This window comes from Nelumbo lutea, chromosome 3, assembly GCF_056320005.1.
Source record: "Nelumbo lutea isolate HS-2025 chromosome 3, American lotus-T2T, whole genome shotgun sequence".
Lineage (NCBI taxonomy): Eukaryota > Viridiplantae > Streptophyta > Magnoliopsida > Proteales > Nelumbonaceae > Nelumbo > Nelumbo lutea.
In genome coordinates, this window is record NC_142686.1 from 100,059,900 (window position 1) to 100,079,120 (window position 19,221).

General features: G+C 40.4%; 1 protein-coding gene across 2 annotated transcripts in view; it reads left to right on the forward strand.

Moving 5' to 3' along the window:
- LOC148867144 (putative LRR receptor-like serine/threonine-protein kinase At1g53440) overlaps positions 1-19,221 on the forward strand; it is a 49,508-nt gene that overhangs the window by 23,478 nt on the left and 6,809 nt on the right. For both annotated transcript variants that reach the window (XM_088978540.1, XM_088978541.1), the window contains exons 14-19: positions 42-107; positions 195-236; positions 332-381; positions 507-874; positions 6,625-6,820; positions 6,904-7,038. In XM_088978540.1, coding sequence (XP_088834666.1) covers positions 42-107; positions 195-236; positions 332-381; positions 507-874; positions 6,625-6,820; positions 6,904-7,038 — 857 coding nt within the window. The remainder of the gene's footprint in view (positions 1-41; positions 108-194; positions 237-331; positions 382-506; positions 875-6,624; positions 6,821-6,903; positions 7,039-19,221) is intronic.

Consider the following 19,221-nt stretch of genomic DNA (forward strand, 5'->3'; position numbering starts at 1 on the left):
AAAAAATCATTACCATAATACCTGATAGATCTGTCTTGCAGAGACATTTCTTACAATAATTTCACTGGATACTCTACACAGCCCAGCTGTGAGAGCCAACATCAAGTGTAAGTAGCAATCTAGATTTAATATTTGTTCTTCTATTGTTACTCAATTCTTTTTTGTGTAACCTCCCTTTTCATGTTGTTTAACAGGAAAACAATTTCCAGTAGTTATTCATCTTATGGGGACAACTTGTAAGTTGTTAAATTCTTCAAAGTGTATCTAATTCACTTAACAGCTGCTTTCAGGAATTAAATGAATCGAAAATCTTTTTTTTATTTTTTTGTAGAGTCAATTGGTGCTTGAAGAAGGACCTACCCTGTTCTAGCACGCCCAAGTGTAAGTGGCTTTTTCTTTCTATCAGATCCTTAAGTTTTCAAACCTTGGGTCTTAAATTTAGCAATGCTACCAAAGAATTACTATTTTGTCAGTATGATTATATATTTTTCATCTTACATAAACAGATCATTCCTTGTTCATTAATTGTGGTGGGCCATTGTTGGATTTTAATGGGGAGGAATATGAAGATGACTCAGCACAAATGGGTCCATCAGACTTCAGCCAATATGGTGAAAGATGGGGATGTAGCACTACAGGAAACTACCTCTACAATGACAAAGTTCAATTCATTACCCAAGCAAATCCTGTGCTGAACATGAGTAGTTCATCAATATACAGCACAGCTCGCCTTTCCCCTTTATCTCTCAGGTACTATGGGTTCTGCTTACGTAAAGGAAGTTATAAAGTGAAGCTTCATTTTGCTGAAATTATGTATACAGATGACCAGACATTTAACAGTGTTGGCGAGCGCAGATTTGACATATCAATTCAAGTGAGTGATTGGCAGTTTGCCTCACCTGATTACTTATGTCATTTTTCCAATGGTCATAATTCACTAATAATCATTCCAGAGAATTTAGTCCTGTTAAAGTGTGCCGAATAGGGATAGTTTAGTCTTATGTTTGTTAAGTAGCATGCTTATGTGGCAGTGTTATTAGAGTTACTCTGCCCCACACTTAAGTAAGGGCATTTTTGTCTTTGTAAAGATTATTAGAGTCTAATATAGATTAAGGGGGTTAACTGAATGGGTAGCCTATCAGATTTCAACAGACCCTTCTTCTTCTTCTCTCTTCTTCTTCTTCTTCTCTTTCTGGTTCGGACTACTGTAGCACCAGTCGAAACATGGTATTAGAGCCATGCTCCTGACCTACTTCAGTTGGTAAAGCGCCTCAGCAGTATTCGTGACTCTTCTCCTTCGTTTTTGGTCAGTCAATGGAGAGAACTGGTTCGTCCTAGGTCAGAAACATCACAGCTCGTCTCTCTCTGCTGCGCATAACCTTCTTTAGCAAGGAAAGTGATTTTAGCAGTGAATGGTTGATTGATATTCTCAAAGAAAGGTCGGTTTTCTCTTCTTCTAGTGTTACTAATATTTCTAGGTGGAAACCCTACAAGAAGCTGTTAGTATTGACTGGAACCTAGAGAACTAGGTTCATTGTTGCCCTAGAAAGGGATGTGTGTGCAGTAGCCGAATGGTGTAAGGCTGCTGTGAGTTGTTGAATAGTGTAGGGCTGCTGTGAGTGGCCGAATGGTGTAAGGTGGAATGCAGTGACCTTGCCGAGCTCTTTGTGGTTGTGTAATGCCCTCTTAAGTGTGTTAAACAAGTCTAAACTGGTTGTAGCAGTTTTGACTGTGTTATGGTGCTTGTGATGCACATTTTTTTTATTGAGTGGTTGTAAGAGGGCCTATTTGTGATTAGTGAGTGGTAATTTGATGCTTATGTGGGTTGTAGGTGTGTGAAGTTAGCAGTAGTGTGAATAAGAACAAGTGTGTGCTCCCACTGTTGTGTTTAGGAGCTGCAGTAGGTGTTGAAGTATCAAACTGTGAACAACATCAATCAGCTTGTAGCTGAGAAGTAAGGTTAGAGGCAACTGTGAAAGAGTATAATGGTAGCAATAGGAGATGGGTACAATGATCAAAAACCTATTGTAGTTATTTCCCCCAACTACCTAGGGGTACAAATGACCTCAATTAAGCTGAATGGGGAGAACTATGTTCCATGGGCTAAATCAGTGGAAGTGTTTCTCAAGGCAAAGAAGAAAGTAAAGCATGTAAGAGATGAGAAGCCACCGGTTGACTCTCCAGGGTTTGATGATTGGGAACAAGAAGATGCTCAAATCATGACTTGGTTGTGGAATAGTATGGAACCCAAAATTAGTGCCAACTTCATATTCCTTGATACGACTAAGGATATATGGGAGCATGCTAAGAAGCTATATTCTGGACAAGATAACACAACAAGAGTATATCAGTTTTATCAGGAGTACTTTGATTTACAACAAGGAACCAATACACTAGAAGAGTACTATGCCTGCATGAAGAATATAAGGAATGAACTCAATGTCTATCATCCCCTCACTCCAGTTATTAAAGTTCAGCAACAGCAAAGGGAACAACTAGATGTTACAAGATTTTTAGTGGGATTGAAGTCGGAATATGAATCAGTTAGAGCTCAAATACTGGGGGGTTCTACTCTTCCTACACTTGAGGAAGTATTCTCAAGGCTTCGTAGAATTTCTTTGGGACAGACTGAGAACCCCACATAGTCTGATAGATCAGCACTTGTGACATCTAGAGGAGGTGGACATAGTACAAGAGGGGGTGGTCATGCTCCCAGAGGTGGCCGTGGCAATTCCATGATTGGTCGGGGTGGCCGTGACTCAGGGGGAGGACGTGGCAGAGGAAAAAATAACTCTACAAGGAAGTGTACTCATTGTGGTAGGGAATGACACACAGTGAATTTCTGTTATGACCTACATGGCCTTCCCTCTAAATGGGCTAATCATGCTGTAGTAGGCGAGGCTGATATCAGTGACAGTAAACTGACAGGCCGAACTCCTCCCACATCTACATCTACTTCTGGGAAGGAGATGGTGAGTGTATCGCGTGATGAGTATGAACGGTTCCTTCAAACTATTTCACAACATACCACAACCACACTTGCCCAATCAGGTATTGCTTGCATGTCATCTAAAACTCCTTCCTGGATTATTGACTCTGGAGCCTCAGATCATATGATCGGGACTCCAGGTGTGTTCTTTTCTCTTTTTGAAACCTCCACATCACAAACTGTTACACTTGCCAATGGGTCCTCATCTCCCATCTGTGGTGTTGGTAATGTTGACATGGCTTCTGTCCCCTTGTCATATGTTTTATATGTACCTAAGTTTCCATTCAATCTTATGTCTGTTAGTAAAATACCCAAGGCTCTTAATTGTTCTGTTACATTCTTTCCTTTCACTTGTGTTTTTCAGGATCTCAAGACGGGGAAGAAGATTGGTGGGGGGCATGAAGCTGGTGGGTTGTATTACCTTGACGGTGGTGGATCTTCAATTACACTTAAGTCTTCCCTTATTCCTCTACAGTGGCATTGCCGACTGGGACATCCATCTCTCAAGGTTCTCAAGATGTTGGTTCCGTCATTGAGTCAATTGTCAGTTTTACAATGTGAGTCATGTCAATTTGGTAAACACCATCGTGTGTCCTTTAGTCCAAGAGTTGAGAATCATATGTTGAGTCATTTTTCTTTGGTCCATTCAGATGTTTGGGGTCCAATCAAAATAGAGTCTTATAATGGGTACAAGTATTTTGTCTCTTTTATTGATGATTGTTCAAGAATGACATGGATTTACTTAATGAAAGAAAGAAGTGAATTATTTTTCATTTTTCAAAAATTCCATGCTGAAATACACACACAATTTGGTGTTCCACTCAAAGTTCTTTGTTTAGATAATGGTCGTGAATACTTTCTTACTTCATTTCAACAATATTTAGAACAACATGACATTATTCATCAGACGTCATGTGCTTTCACCCCTCAACAAAATGGGGTGTCTGAACGGAAGAATCGTCAACTTCTTGAAACTGCTCGGTTTATGCTTCACCACATGAATGCTCCTAAATGGTTTTGGAGTGATGTTGTACTCACTGCATGTTTTCTCACTAATCGGATGCCCTCTTTAATTTTTCATGGTCAGTCCCCCTTCTCTATCTTGTTTCCCACTTTATCCCCGTTTCCATTAACTCCTCGTGCCTTTGGTTATGTGTGCTTTGTCCACAATCTGAGTCTTGGAATAGACAAGCTAGATGCACGCTCAATTAAATGTGTCTTCCTTGGCTACTCTCGAACTCAAAAAGGGTACAAATGTTATAATCCCATTACCCGACAGTGCTATGTCTGCCCTGATGTCACATTTTCTGAGTCTGTACCCTTCTTCTCCAGTCATGAAGCACCCTTGTCTTCACCCTTACCTTCTCTTCCTCTTCCTGTCAGTGATCCGGTTCTAGAGGCTGTTGTTGGAGTAGACTCATCACCTCATCCAGTGCAGGTCACCGCTGAATGACCACCGACTCGCCAAGTGTATACACGTCGAACGACAGTGGCCCCTCCTCCGACTTCTACCTCATCTGCAGATCCTCTCATGGCTCTTATTACTGAATCTTCAGACCTTGACCTACCCATTGCCTTACGGAAAGGTAAACGCAGTTCTACCCTCCATCCCATTTCCAATTTTGTTTCATTATCTCGTCTTTCTACCGCACATCGCCAGTTTGTTTCACTTTTGTCCTTTATTTCCATACTTAACAATGTTCAAGAAGCTCTTAGTTCACCTGAATGGCAGCGGGCAATGGAGGAGGAACTTCCTGCTCTTCAACATACTCAAACGTGGGAACTTACTACTCTCCCACCTGGTAAGCATGCTGTGGGTTGTAAATGGGTGTATACTGTGAAATACTTGCCAGATGGTAGTGTGGAGCATCTGAAGGCCAGACTTGTTGCTAAGGGTTACTCACAGTTGTATGGAGTGGACTACATGGAGACATTCTCTCCGGTGGCTAAAATTGGTTCTGTTCGTGTACTCATTTCCTTGGCAGTTATGCATGATTGGCCTCTCTTTCAACTTGACATAAAGAATGCCTTCCTCCATGGTGATCTGGTGGAGGAGGTTTATATGGAGCAAACACCTGGGTTTGTTGCTCAGGGGGAGGTTAGTAAGGTGTATAAACTAAAGAAGGCAATTTATGGGTTGAAGTAATTTCCACGTGCTTGGTTTGGGAAGTTCAACGAAGTGGTGAAGAGTTTTGGAATGAAGCAATGCCAGGTTGATCACTTAGTGTTCAGCTATGACTCAGAAGCTGGGAAGATTTTATTAGTGGTCTATGTGGATGATATAGTCATCACTGGTAGTGATAAATTGGGGATTGGCAAACTAAAGGTATTTCTGCAAAATCATTTTCAAACAAAAGACCTTGGAACATTAAAGTATTTCTTGGGAATAGAAGTTGTCAGGTCAAAACAAGGTGCAAATCTGTGCCAAAGGAAATATGTCCTTGATCTATTGGAAGAAACATGACTGTTAGGTGCAAAACCGGCTGAGACCCATATGGAACCAAATGTTAAGTTGAGCAGTGATACAGGAGAAGTATTTGAAGATCCTGGAAGGTATAGACGACTAGTGGGAAAGCTGAACTATCTGACTATTACGAGACCCAACATCTCCTTTGCAGTTAGTGTGGTGAGCCAATTCATGCAGAACCCTCGTATACCTCACTGGGATGCAATCCTTAGAATTGTGAGGTATTTGAAAGGAGCTCCAAGCCGTGGGCTATTGTATAAACCAGGGGGAAAACTTGAAGTAGTTGGGTATACAAATGCAGACTGGGCAGGCTCAGTGAATGACAGAAGATCTACTACAGGCTATTGCACATTTCTTGGAGGAAATCTTGTGACATGGAAGAGTAAAAAGCATACGGTTGTGGCCAGAAGCAGTGCTGAAGTTGAATATAGAGCCATTGCCCACACCACCTGTGAATTAGTGTGGTTGAGGAATCTCCTACAAGAAATTGGGTTTCACATGGATAAACCTATGAGATTGTACTGTGGCAACCAAGCTGCACTTCATATCTCTTCCAATCCTGTCTTTCATGAGAGAACAAAGCACATAGAGGTTGATTGCCACTTTGTGAGAGAGAAGGTTTTTGCTGGAGAGATAAATATAGAACATGTGGGCTCGAATGACCAGTTGGCAGATTTGTTTACAAAAGCTCTAAGCTCAGGGAAAGTGAACTATCTCTGTAACAAGCTGGGATTATATGACATATATTCTCCAGCTTGAGGGGGAGTGTTAAAGTGTGCCGAATAGGGGTAGTTTAGTCTTCTTATGTTTGTTAAGTAGCTTGCTTATGTGGCAGTGTTATTAGAGTTACTCTGCCCCACACTTAAGTAAGGGCATTTTTGTCTTTGTAAAGATTATTAGAGTCTAATATAGATTAAGGGGGTTGACTGAATGGGTAACCTATCAGATTTCGACAGACCCTTCTTCTTCTTCTCTCTTCTTCTTCTTCTTCTTCTCTTTCTGGTTCGGACTACTGTAGCACCAGTCGAAACAAGTCCCATCTCTTTATTCATGGGAAAAACAATTTTTAATTAACTTGTGTTAATATTATATATATTTATTTGCTTAAAGGGTAAGTATAAGATTTCTTCTATTGATTAAATCTTTTTGGACTTGTTGCTTCATCTAGGGTGAAATGCGATTGAAGGATTTTAATATTGCCAAAGAGGCTAATGGTACTGGTAAAAGCATTGTTAAGGAATTTGATGCCATTGTTAATGGAAGCACATTGGAGATTCACTTGTACTGGTCAGGAAAGGGAACTACTTTTGTCCCAGACAGAGGTGTATATGGACCCCTTATATCAGCTATTGGAGTGACACCCAGTAAGTTCACCCACACATTTTCTACCAAGCTCCCTTCCACTCTCAACAACTTCATAATAATGATGTTCACTTTCATGCTGTAGACTTTGATCCTGATACTGGGCTATCTGTTGGAGCTATTGTTGGCATCATAGCTGCAGGGTGCATGATTATTGTATTGATATTGGTATTCCTTTGGATGAAAGGTTACCTGGGTGGAAAGGACCTTGAGGACCAAGGTGAGAGAAATAAATTAAACATAATGCTTATCATTCTATATATACAATATTAGAGTTCTCTTGGCATTTCTTCTAGTTCTTTTTGTGTCTACTTCATGTTAAAGGGTCTTTACTGTGAAAATAAGCGAAAAATGAGCCTATTGAAATTGCTGATGTGCTTTCTTTAAAACTTCTCACATTGAGAAATAAGTTTTCTTTTTAAAATGTATCTTCTAACCTAGAGATGAAAGATAAATACCTTCTTTAACTTCCAATAGAGATCATTTGTTGATTGGTTGATACATTCATTATTCATGCCATATAAGACTCATTCTATAAGATCCAGACTCTGATATGGTGTTATAGAAATGAAATGAAGAAATTCAAATGGGTAACACAACATATGAATTTGACTATACAATTGGTGGGAAGGGAGGCTTGCTGACTATCTAGCCAAGCAAGGAGTAACTAGGGATCAGTTGTATTGGGCCCAATTGTAATTCTTGTGTTGATTTTTTCTTTTAAAGAGTGAGGCTGCACCTTGTGTCTCCCCTTGGTATGCTTGTAACAGACATTTATCTTTTTGCTGATAATGAATTTTTTGTGAGCTTTTATTTATCAAATAAAGACTCATTCTATTCCTGAGGATTACATTGATTGGATCAATTTTCACATTATTCTTGTTTTTTTTTTTTTTTAACTCCGGAGATGAGTTGCTCCCAAATGAAAATGTATTTTAGGCTCTTCTCATTCATGTTTTCATTTGGAAGGTCCCTAGGCCTTGCCTGAAAACTAAAGGGGTACTGGGCAATTTCTTTCTTTCTTTTTCTTTTCCTCTCTTTTTTGGTATCTTGAGAAGGAAACTGTGAGCTGCATTAAAGAGTTAAAATAAGCATGAGATGTGCAATTGCTAAACAAGGATTACAGTGTATCCAATCCTCAATACAAAATTTAAATGGGTATGGGTACTCTATCTTTGGGTACATACAAGTCTTGTCCAAATCAGATCTAGCTAATCCATTCCTATTGCATTTAGCTCTCTAATTCAGCAAATTTGGATTGACATATTACGAAGTCTTTTCCTAAATTGATTAGCATAGTGTGATAACCTCCAAAGAGCACTGCGTTTCCCACCACTCCATTTGATGGTGTTTACTGAAGTTTCTTCAATTGTCAATGAAGATGGACATATCTCAAAGCAATTATTGAACCCATAAGCAAAGCCAGAACTTTTCCTTTCGTGGAATCAGCAACCCCTATGGGACCACTAAATGCTGAAAAGGTGTTGCCATCAAGTCAGTCAAACCACACCAATACTAGCTGGTCAATGGTTGCCAAGAACTGTTATCAACCGGTAACACCATCTTCTCTAAGGATGGAGTGGACATACTCTTGGAAATGAAAGGTTGGGGTTAGATTGCAGGATCTCCAAAAGGTTCCTTTGTAAAACATTGGGAGGAACACCTCTAAACACCTAAGGTGCAAAGTCCCATGAGTTGAGAAAAAGACCCACCTCCTTAGGTCTTCAAAGGATGCTTTTTCCTTTCCATATGAAAATATATCTGTTCTTTCCCTTCTACACTCTCCACATAATAGTGTGGATCAAGTGTTTTGAAGTAATTGTCTGGTCAGAAAATTAACTTGAACAAGAGTGTTATGGTCAGGGTTGGAGATATTCCTTGGTCATTATTACAGGATTGTGCAGTGGCTTTGGGTTGTATGGTGGGTGAATTTCCTTTCACTTACTTGGGCTTGCCAATTGGAGTAAAATCCTTGTTGTCTTCTACTTGACTGCCAATGTTGGATAGAATTGAACAAAGATTGCCAGGTTGGAAAGGAATGCAAGGATCTTCAGCGAAAAGTGCAGGTCAAAGGAAAAAATCATGGAAACTATAGAGATAGGAGTTGCACATTGGGTAAAAACACTTGAGCTCTTCCAAAGTTTCTCCATGACTGACATAGTAAGGGCATGGAATGAGATGGCGCACTCCTCTAAGAAGAAAGAAAGAAAGAAGGGTGATTGAATGGAAGCCCCCAGCTATTCAAAAAACCCAAAGGAACAGTCAAAAAATGCAACAAAATGGTACTCAAAAAGCTGAGAAAGATGCTTGAATCGGTATCTTGGGATCAGAAGTTTTGTTTAAGTAAATTTTGGGTATTATTGGGCATTAGGCTGGATTGATATTTTGGTTTCTTTTGTCTCTTAGGTTTTATATGTACTGTTATGGGTAAGGGATTTCATAGTTGAGTCTTAGTTTGAGCCAGTTTTAGTTAATTTGGGTTTGTTTTTGCCTCTTAGGGTGTTGGTTTGGGATGACTTTTCTTTTTGGGTGATTGCTTATAACCTTCCTTGTTATCTTCTTTTTTGTTTTAATATATATATATTTTTTTGTTATCTTAAAAAACAAGCTTTGATGGGAACTCTGTAGGAAATCCAGGATTGGCAGGCATTGGTGGTGTATTTAGAGATCCCTCAAATCCCTCAAGCAAAGTGTTGGCAATGTATTCAGAAGCTTTAGGGGTAGGTGACTCGGTAAAGGCTGAGTTAGCACTGCTACATGGTCTAAAACTTGCTAACCAAGCAGATTTAAAAAACTTGGAGGTTGAAGGGGACTCAAAACTGGTGATCTCTTGGATTAACACCAAGGGTAATGCTCCTTGGATTTATAGACATTCCCTAAGGGAGATTGAAAGCCTAGCAAGGGAGCTCAATGCTTCTTTTACATGGATCAGGACAGCCAATGGGATGGCGGACTAATTAGCTGGGGTCTACAGGCAGCAATTTCTTTGGGCTTTATTGCAATACTCTGTTGGGCATCGACCGAGTTTCTGTGCTTTACTGTAATTCTGTAACCTGTTTACTTAATTATTAATAAAATTTTTCTTTGTTAATAAAAAAAAAAGGATTGCCAGGTTGGAAAGGGAAATATTTGTCATTGGGGGGAAGAATAATATTGATAAAAGGGTTGTATCTAATTTACCAATTTATTATTTGTCCTTAAAATTCCAGTTTCAGTTGCAAAGTCAATTGATAAGATGCAAAAGGGATTTTTTATTGAGTGTCAATGGCCAATAAAAAAGGTACCACTTGGTGAAGTGGGATGGGGTGTGTAGGGACAAAAAGATGGGGGGTTGGAGGAGATAGGGGTGCAAATGGATCGGATCATGATCCGATCCAATCCGAGATCCGATCTTATTTGGTTGAATTCAGATCACCTCTATTCGGATCTCGGATCGGATAATATGATCTGATCAGAAATCAGATCGGATTCGGATCACCCCCTATCCGATCCGATGTATATTATATATTTATAAATATAAATATATAATACATGTATATATATGCTATATATTTATTTATAAATATATTTTTATATTATATGTTTATAAATTTGTTATAATGTTTTTTTTATAAAAAACATGTATATATATGATGAAAATAATTAAAAAATACTTGTATTTTTTGTTTTTACTTTATTTAAATAAGTATATTTTATTTTTCTTTTAATAATTTATTAATTTTTAAATAAAACAAGTCGGATCAGATCAGATCCGAAGATCCGACTTGCTGATAGGATTTGAATTCAAATCGAGTCCTATTAGATCCGATCGGATCGGATCTGACGTGAACATTGTCGGATCGGATTCGAATATACCCTGATTCGAATCCGATCCGATTCGTTTGCATCCCTAGTTGGAGAGTAGAAGGATAAGGTTATTCAATAAAGCATTGTTGGGGAAATGGTTGTAGAGATTTGGATGTGAGAGAGAACCATTTTGGTGAAGGGTGGTTGCTTGCAAGTATGGTATTGTTGATTTCAGGTGGGATACAACGGAGGTCAAATCTTCGTATGATGTTTGTATTTGGAAGGGAAATATAAGTTTGGTGAAGCATTTTTGGATTATATTTTTGAAAAGGTTGGATATGGAGCAATTTAAAATTTTGGGAGTATATTCAACTTGAGTAAGTTATGTCCAAGATCATATAGCTTAAGTAGGAAAAACATATCAATTGTCCAGTGCTATGAAGTTATGCAAGGAGCAGCCGTATGGTGTTCAAGATTCCAAAGCCTCTTCTTTATTGGGAAGTGGAAGAGTGTGTAAGTCTTCTATCTAAATTGAATGCTATAGAAATGCAACTAAAAAGGCCTGATGTAAAATGGTGGAAGGAGAGTAGGAATGGTGTATTCACTGTAAAATCCTCTTACAAAGCACTAGCAAGAAATCAAATTGAAAGATTGGATGTTAAAGCTGTTTGGGGAAAGCCAATCCCTCCCAAGGTGGTGGTTTTTTGCATAGTTGGTTGCTTTGGATATTATCCTTATTCAAGATCATATCAAAAGTAGGGCTATTCAATTGGCAGGCAGATGCTACTTTTGCTAGGCAGATGAGGAGAATGCATTTCATCTATGCTTTGTTGTTGCTATTCGAAGATCCATTTGGGGTACTTTTTTAGATTATCCAAAATTGATATTGGTCTCCAAGGTTTCCAAAAGAGATATTTGGTCTGTGGCCTGTCCTAAATGGAAGTAGAAAGGCAAAGAGCATGGAGGTATGTGTTAGACAGTGTATGCCCTTAGCTCCAATCAGAATGATGTACATTATGACATTTAATGTAAAGAATAAAGTACATATTTGATTGATGTTATTATGGTGTGTTTGTGTGTAATACCCTTAAACTGAACACATATGAGACTCGTGTTATTTTAGAATCTTCATAGCCATTGGATAGATCTGGGGGGATTTATCCTACCAAGGATGACACTGATTTGCCGCCAAGTTGGTTGGGTGGCTAGTCTCAGCTGCTAGGATGAGAGTTGAGGTACATGCAGTGTGTGTTTTCTTGAAACCTTGAACCGGACTAGAATTCTAGTATTGCCCTGGACCTTGGAGATAGATGGGCAAAACTGGAATGTTACACCTGACCCCTAGACTCGATTATGATACTGTACTAGGTGTCGGATTGGGCTGTCTTTGATATGCCAATCAGTGAGATCCTTAGAGGGGGTCAAAACCTGGGTATGTTGGGACTATACTTGTTCATGGGTCTGGCTGGGCCGGGCTCGGGTTGGGCTTTTACTCATCATTAATGGAAATACGCTAGGCCTGAGCCCGAGCCCGGCCCGACCAACGGGCCTATAACTTGGGCCCGAGCCTGGCCCTGATAAAAAGCGCGAAGCCCGACCTAATAAAAAAAATTACAATTTTCCCTATTCAAATTAGAATTAAAAATTCATATGGTTTTTTTTTCCTATTTAAATGAACAATGGGCCTACAAGATGGTTTTTTTCCTTCTCTTTTACGTTTTAAAACACAATTTCACATTCTTAAATCAAAAAATTTATTCAAATGGGCATAATCATATAACCCATTTTAAATCTAATTTTAGGTCGTACCGGGCTGGGCTCAGGCCGGGCTATTTTGACAAAACCTGAGCCCGGCTCGAATTTATTGCGAGCTGGGCTTTTTGGCCCAAGTTTAAGCCCACGGGCCTATAGACATGTTCAAGCCTGTCCGGGGGCCGGGCTGGCCCATTGGGCCACCCGGTCCATGAACAGATCTAGTTGGGACAGTTCGAGATTTCATCTGAGTGGGTGATCATAGTGATATGATCAGCTCCTTTGTCGGACAAAGTGAATGATCGGGGATGCACTCTCTCTGATGGAAACCAAAGCTGTCGGCAACCGATTTCAACCGTTGAAATTTGTTTTTGTAAAATATATTTATATAGAGATATACATATATATATATATATATATATGGTTTCAAAATGTTTGCAAAATGTTTTATTTCTCGGGATCCGTGTGAGTAGAGAGTGCAGCACTGTACTTTGCAGCCGCGGGAGAGGTCCTCTCTTGTTAGGCAGTGTTTGATCATTATGGGCTGAGAGGTTAAGTGTAAGACCATTGAGGGTAATACCTGATGGACTAGTCTTGCATTTGCCCACAATCCTTGGGTTCTTATAAGGTGGCTTGACCCAATGACCATTTAGTGTAAATGTTGGGCCCATTAAGAGTCCATGGTGATGGACTCAGGGGTTCACTGTCTCCTACAGTGAATTTGGCCAGGCCTTGTAACAGAGGTTGGGTTGAACCCATGTGGCTGATGTGTAGATCAATGTTTGGGTCCCACACCATACAAGGACATCTAACTGGGTAGCAATTTGGAGGAAAAGTGAGCACATAGACTTAATGGGCCTAAAGCCCCATTCGAACTGGCTTAATTAGATTAATTAAAGAGGGGCGGTTCTGGGATTTAGATCAACAGATAGGATAAGGGATTGTCTCTATCCACTCAGAGAGTCCATATCCAAATAGAGATTTAGATCTAGAAACTCCTAATTAGATTAGGAGGGCTGATCTTTATCTGCAGATAAGATAAGGGATTCTTAAAGAGAGTCCAGATCCAAATACAAGGTTTGGATTAGGAAACTCCTAATGGGATTAGGAGAACCTCTCTTTAAGGCTATAAATAGAGGAGAAAGGGAGAACCCCAAATCATCCTTCAGTCTTACTGATTCAAGAGAGATGACAGCATATAGTTGGACTGATGCCATCTTCTGCTCTTGCCTTCCCCTGCTATTGCCGCCATTACCAGTTCGATCTCCACCTATAGGAGCGATCAAAAAAGGGTTCTTGATATCACCTTTTGGTAGAAAAGGTGATCTGAAGTCGTGCTCACTCGCCCTCCATCAGATTCTTGGTGAAGAATCAGGTTCTTGTTGAAGAGCCATCCTGCTGATTCTACTCCACCCTATGTTGTGTCATCTTCAGTGGGAGCAGTCTTTGGTAATCTCCTTGGGTGTGAACACCTTCGTTGGGAGTTACAGTTACTCCGTACCAGGTACATCCCTCTCCTACCTTTTGGTTTTAGATCTGTTTCGGTTTAGGTTCAAGATTGATCCTTAAAAACACAGTTTTCTAAAATAGGGAATGTGATTCTGCAGGGTTCGGCCATCCATATGATGGATATCTCATCCCTTCAGTATGATCCTTTTGTAGTCTGCTGGGTACTATGGAAAGAAAGAAACAGAAAGAATTTTTGAAGGCAAGTACAAATGTCAAAATCGTCTTGGCTCAATTATTGGGAAATGAGTTCTGGAACTGATTATGATTCTTCTAGAATTTGAGGAGTTTTTTTAGGAAGAAGTAAAGTAATTTTATTCATCTAAAAAACATACAAGCTGGGTTCAAGACCCAGAAGGGCAGCCTGAAAACCACAGCAGTTACACTTTCCCCCAGAAATTAGAGCAAGAAAAAGAAGACGAATTCAGACTTTTGAACTCCTCAGATACAGATATCCAAGAAATCAGCTTGCCTACAGCTCTCTGAATGATATCTTCAGGACTTTTCGCTTTCTTACTGAAAATTCTACCGTTCTTCTCAGCCCAAATGGACCATAAGACAGCAGCAGGAATAGTCCTCCACACCAGGCTCCCTTTCTTGCTTAGGCCTCTCACTTCCAACAACAGAGGAGATCCTTAACCAGTCTAGTTATTACCCAACTGAACTCCAAGACTCTGAGAAAGTGTCCCCAAATCTGAGAGGAAAATGGACAATGAATACATAAATGATCTATCGATTCAGCATGTTGCCCACAAAGACTACATGAAAGATCCATAACCTGGATTCCCCTCCTCACCAGTTTAACTCTGGAAAGACATTTATCAAGGGCCATCGTCCAAATCAGAAAGTTGGCTTTTGAAGGACTTATAGTATTCCAGACTTGAGAAGCAGGAAAATCAGTAGAACCCAAATTACCCATTTTAGAGGCAAGGGACTTGACAGAAAATTCACCATTCAAATTCCATTTCCAACTCCATTTGTCTTCCAAGTGCTGATCAATCTTCTGATTTGAAGAAGTGCCATAAGACCCATAATTTATTCTAATTCCCAATCAAACAGATCCCTCCTAAAAATGGGAGTCCAAGTTAGAGACCCACCTGTCATATTGCAGTACTCGGCCATAGAAGCTTCTTGGTTAAAAGCACACTGAAAAAGATGAGGAAAAGATTCAGCTAGAGTCCCATCCAAACACCAAGGGTCCTTCCAGAACTTTGTTCTTTCCCCATTACCAATCTTGATAGAAATCCCTTCCATGAGCACAGAAAATTTTTTCATGATAGATTTCCAAGGGGAACTACCCCAACTTAGGGGGAGATCCCTGGATCTCCAGTTACCCCACTACACCCCATATTTACCTGCAATGAGAGATCTCCACCAAGCCTTCCTTTCAGCCGAGAACCTCCAAATCCGCTTAGTTAGCTGGGCAGAATTGAAATTCTTCACTTTCCTAATGCCTAACCCACCCTCAGCCTTAGGAAGACAAACTTGATCCTAGCTTACAAGATGTACTTTTCTCTCCTCATCCCAACCCCTCCAAAGAAAACTTCTCTGGATCTGCTCCAATCTTTTGGCAACTTTGTTGGGGATGGGGAAGAGAGAAAGAAAGTAAGTAGGTAAATTGGAAAGAGTGCTTTTTATCAAAATAACCCTACCCCCAGATGAGAGATATCTAGCCTTCCATGCAGCCAACTTCCTTTCCATTCTTTCAATAACTGGATCCCAAATCGATATGGCAAGACAATTTGCACCCAATGGCAGTCCCAAATATTTCACCAGGAGGAATTCAGTTTGACAAGCCAGAACCTCCACACAATCAGCTAAATTTGATACATGAACCACTGGAATGATTTGACTTTTATTCCAGTTGACTTTCGGTCTAGAGATTACCTCAAACCATTATAGGATTCCAAGGACAAGATCTAACTGGGATGGAGAAGCATCCACAAAGCATAAAGTATCATCTACAAATGAGGATATTGATCTTTTCTCCTTCATGAAAGAATGCAAAACCTTCCCACTCACCAGATTCTGCAGCCTTTCTACAAAGCAAAGTGAGAATCTCCTTGACACAAATAAAAAGCAAGGGGAACAAGGGATCACCTTGTCTTAATCCCCTAGAGCTATCAAAAAACCCTGCTGACTGACCATTAACCAACACTGAGAATTTGGAAGTGGATACACAGACTTTTATCCAGTTTTTCCATTTCTGCCCAAACTTCATATGTTGCAACACCAAATCAATACACCTCCAGTTGACATGATCATAGGCTTTTTCAATGTCCAGTTTGCAAATCAAACCAGGGGAGTCCTCTCTTCTTCTTGAGTGAATCAACTCATTTGTAATAAGAACAGAATCAAGCATCTGCCTCCCTGGTACAAAAGCACTTTGATTATACGAGATAACATTCCCTAACACCCCTTTCATTCTCTCGGCAAGTACTTTAGCTAGGATCTTGTAGAACCTGTGCAAGAAACTGATTGGCCTGAAATCTTTAATGTTAACCGCCGCTTCAGTTTTTGGGATGAGGGTGATAAAGGTGGTATTTAAGCTTCTTTGAAGGGAAGCATTATCATAAAATGCCTGAAATACATTCAAAATATCTTCCTTCACAAAATCCCAACATTTGACATAAAATGGGTTGGTAAGCCTGTAGAGAACACTGATGTGGGCCCCAATTCTGTGGTCCCACTCTGTCCGTAGGGTAGAATGTGCCCTAGTCATCCTAGGGTTAGCTGATGGTCAATCTGTTATTCCAGTTGTTATTTATATTTCAGTTTTATATTGTTTTATGTGTTATGTAAATACCAAGGGCAGATTTGTCCTTTCATGTAACTAGCATAACCTATAAATACTAAATAGAAGTGGCGGCAGCAGAACATTCAAATTCTGTCCTTCCTTTCAATTCTTGTGTTCTACTGCTCTCTCTCTACTCTTTCTCCTCTCTCCTCTATACCTTTCTTCTCCTTTTTCGAACCTGAAATCTATTAGGGTTTAAGGCTGATAGCAGCCTTGAACATCTACTAAGCCCATCCGGCCCTGGTGACTTATCAGCCGCCAACATAGATATGGCCGCTTTAATTTCTCCTCCAAAAAGGGTCTCTCGATGAGATAGGACTCCTCTTCATTCAACTGTTTAAAAGGAAGGCCTCTTGGAAAGGGTCTAATAGACCAATTCTCTTTATAGAGGTTTCTACAGAAATTAGTAGCCATTACCTTCAATTCTGCATTAGATCCCCCCAATCTGCCCTCCCACTCCAGCTTACTAATTGAAGAAACTATTGCTCTAGCATTTGCCATTTTATGAAAAAAATGAGTGTTTTTATCCCCCTCTTTTAACCAGGCCACGTTAGCTCTTTGCATCCACTTGATTTTTTTCTCTTACTGCCAACTTATCATACTTGATTTTTGCTTGAGACCTCTTCATTTTGCTTTCCTCAGTTAAAGGACCTACTTCTGCAGCATCAATTTCCTTAATAAGACCCAACAAAGCTCTCTTTTCAGTTTCAGAATTCAAATTATTCTCCGCTTTCCAGATTTTCAGCCTCTTTTTAATTGCACCAAGTTTGTTTGCCAAAATGAAAGAGCTAGTACCTGCCACCTGCAAATCATTCCATACAGTCTTCAACAAGGGAATAATCTTCTCATCTTCAAACCAAGCATTCTCAAACTTGGGCAATGATTTTTCCTCTAAATCCACAGACCAACTGAATTGGGCAATGATCTGAGACAGACCTAGGGAGAGCAATCTGCCTAAAATCAGGAAAAAGTTCTTCCCAATTCGAGGACACCAAAAACCTGTCCAACCTCACCAGGGTGGGAGTGTCTTGATTGTTAGTCCAAGTAAATCGGCTACCCTGAAGAGGGAAGTCAATAAGCTCAAATCTGTTGATGAAATCAGCAAATTGAAGCATCCCTCTTGACCTCCTACCACTAATGTTTATTTCTGCAGCAGCTAGAATGACATTGAAGTCTCCACCAATGACCCATGGATAAGATAGGCTACCCCTCACTTCAACCAATTCTTTCCAAAAATCCTCTCAAAGATTTCCATCTGTCGGACCATAGACGTTTGTGACTTGACAAATATTACCATCAGGAGGTTTAAAAATTAATGAGACTGAGAATCTCCCAATATGAGCATTAAACTGCAGATAGAAGGATCCCAAAGACTCAACAACCCCCCTGCACTTCCCACAACCAGTTTAGCTTTCCATCTGACCTATCCCTCCCCCTGAATACTTCTTACTATTGCAGCATCTAAGTAATCCAATTTAGTTTCTTGCAGCATGGTAATCTTCGAACCTGACCTCTTCAGAGAAGCACACACCACAACTCTCCTTCTTCCCGACCGCAGCCCTCTTACATTCCAAGACAGAAATTTTAACCCCCAATTTAATCCCCCCACCACCACCCCACTGATCCCTCACTACTACCGGCCTTATCATTAAATCCCCAGGTTAACCTCATCATCTCTCTACTCCTCTTCGAATTCTTACTTCCTTTCTTTGTTGTCAGCTTCCCTCTCTCTAAGATAATTTGCTATTCAATCCCCTCCAGATATTTAATTGTTTCCTCCTCCATCCCCTCCATTGAAACTCCTAAAAATTTCCCTAACTCCAAGAGCTTCGACAAAACCCAAGTAGAGGAACTAGGAAGATTGGACAACATACCTCCCTGAAACATTAATTCAGGATTCTTTTCTTTGATATTACCCAACGGCATTGGACTATCATCCACTTTCCTCGAGTTGAAATCACTTCCCACCCCCCTCCTGTGGAGAAAGTTGATGAAGATTCTCCCTCCTTTCTTTGAACTGCTTGTTGGAATCCACCATTGCAATTGGATCAGCTTCAACCAATGTGTCTTCCACCCTCGCCAGTGCAAGTTGAAAGTGTTCTGGGTGACTTCCCTCCAAGAAGGTTGAAACATCGTTCGCTGAGGACTAGGGGGTTGACACTGGACGATTCGCACACTGGCACCACCATTTGACTCCACCAGCAAGGGAGCCTGCTTACGACCCTGGTTGTTCCAACTGAACCTGGTCCTCTTTGGAGGCTGACTGAACCAGCCGAGTTTGTTTTGGTTCAGGTGACATGGGTCGTCCCTACGGAAGAGGGGCCTGTTCTCCACTATGCACTGTTTTATTAGTTCCTTTAATTCATCAAGTTCCAAGCTCCACCCATTTATCCCAAGGCAAGAATATGGAACGCCTCCTTCACTCTTCTTCCTACTCTATCCATCCTGGCCCTCCAAGTCCTCCAGGATCGGACAGCTAGGATTAGAGCTAACTCTATCTCCTTCCCCATCTTCGCCAACAGCCGGAGAAGTCGCCAGTGACCGGAAGTCTGGAAGACAATC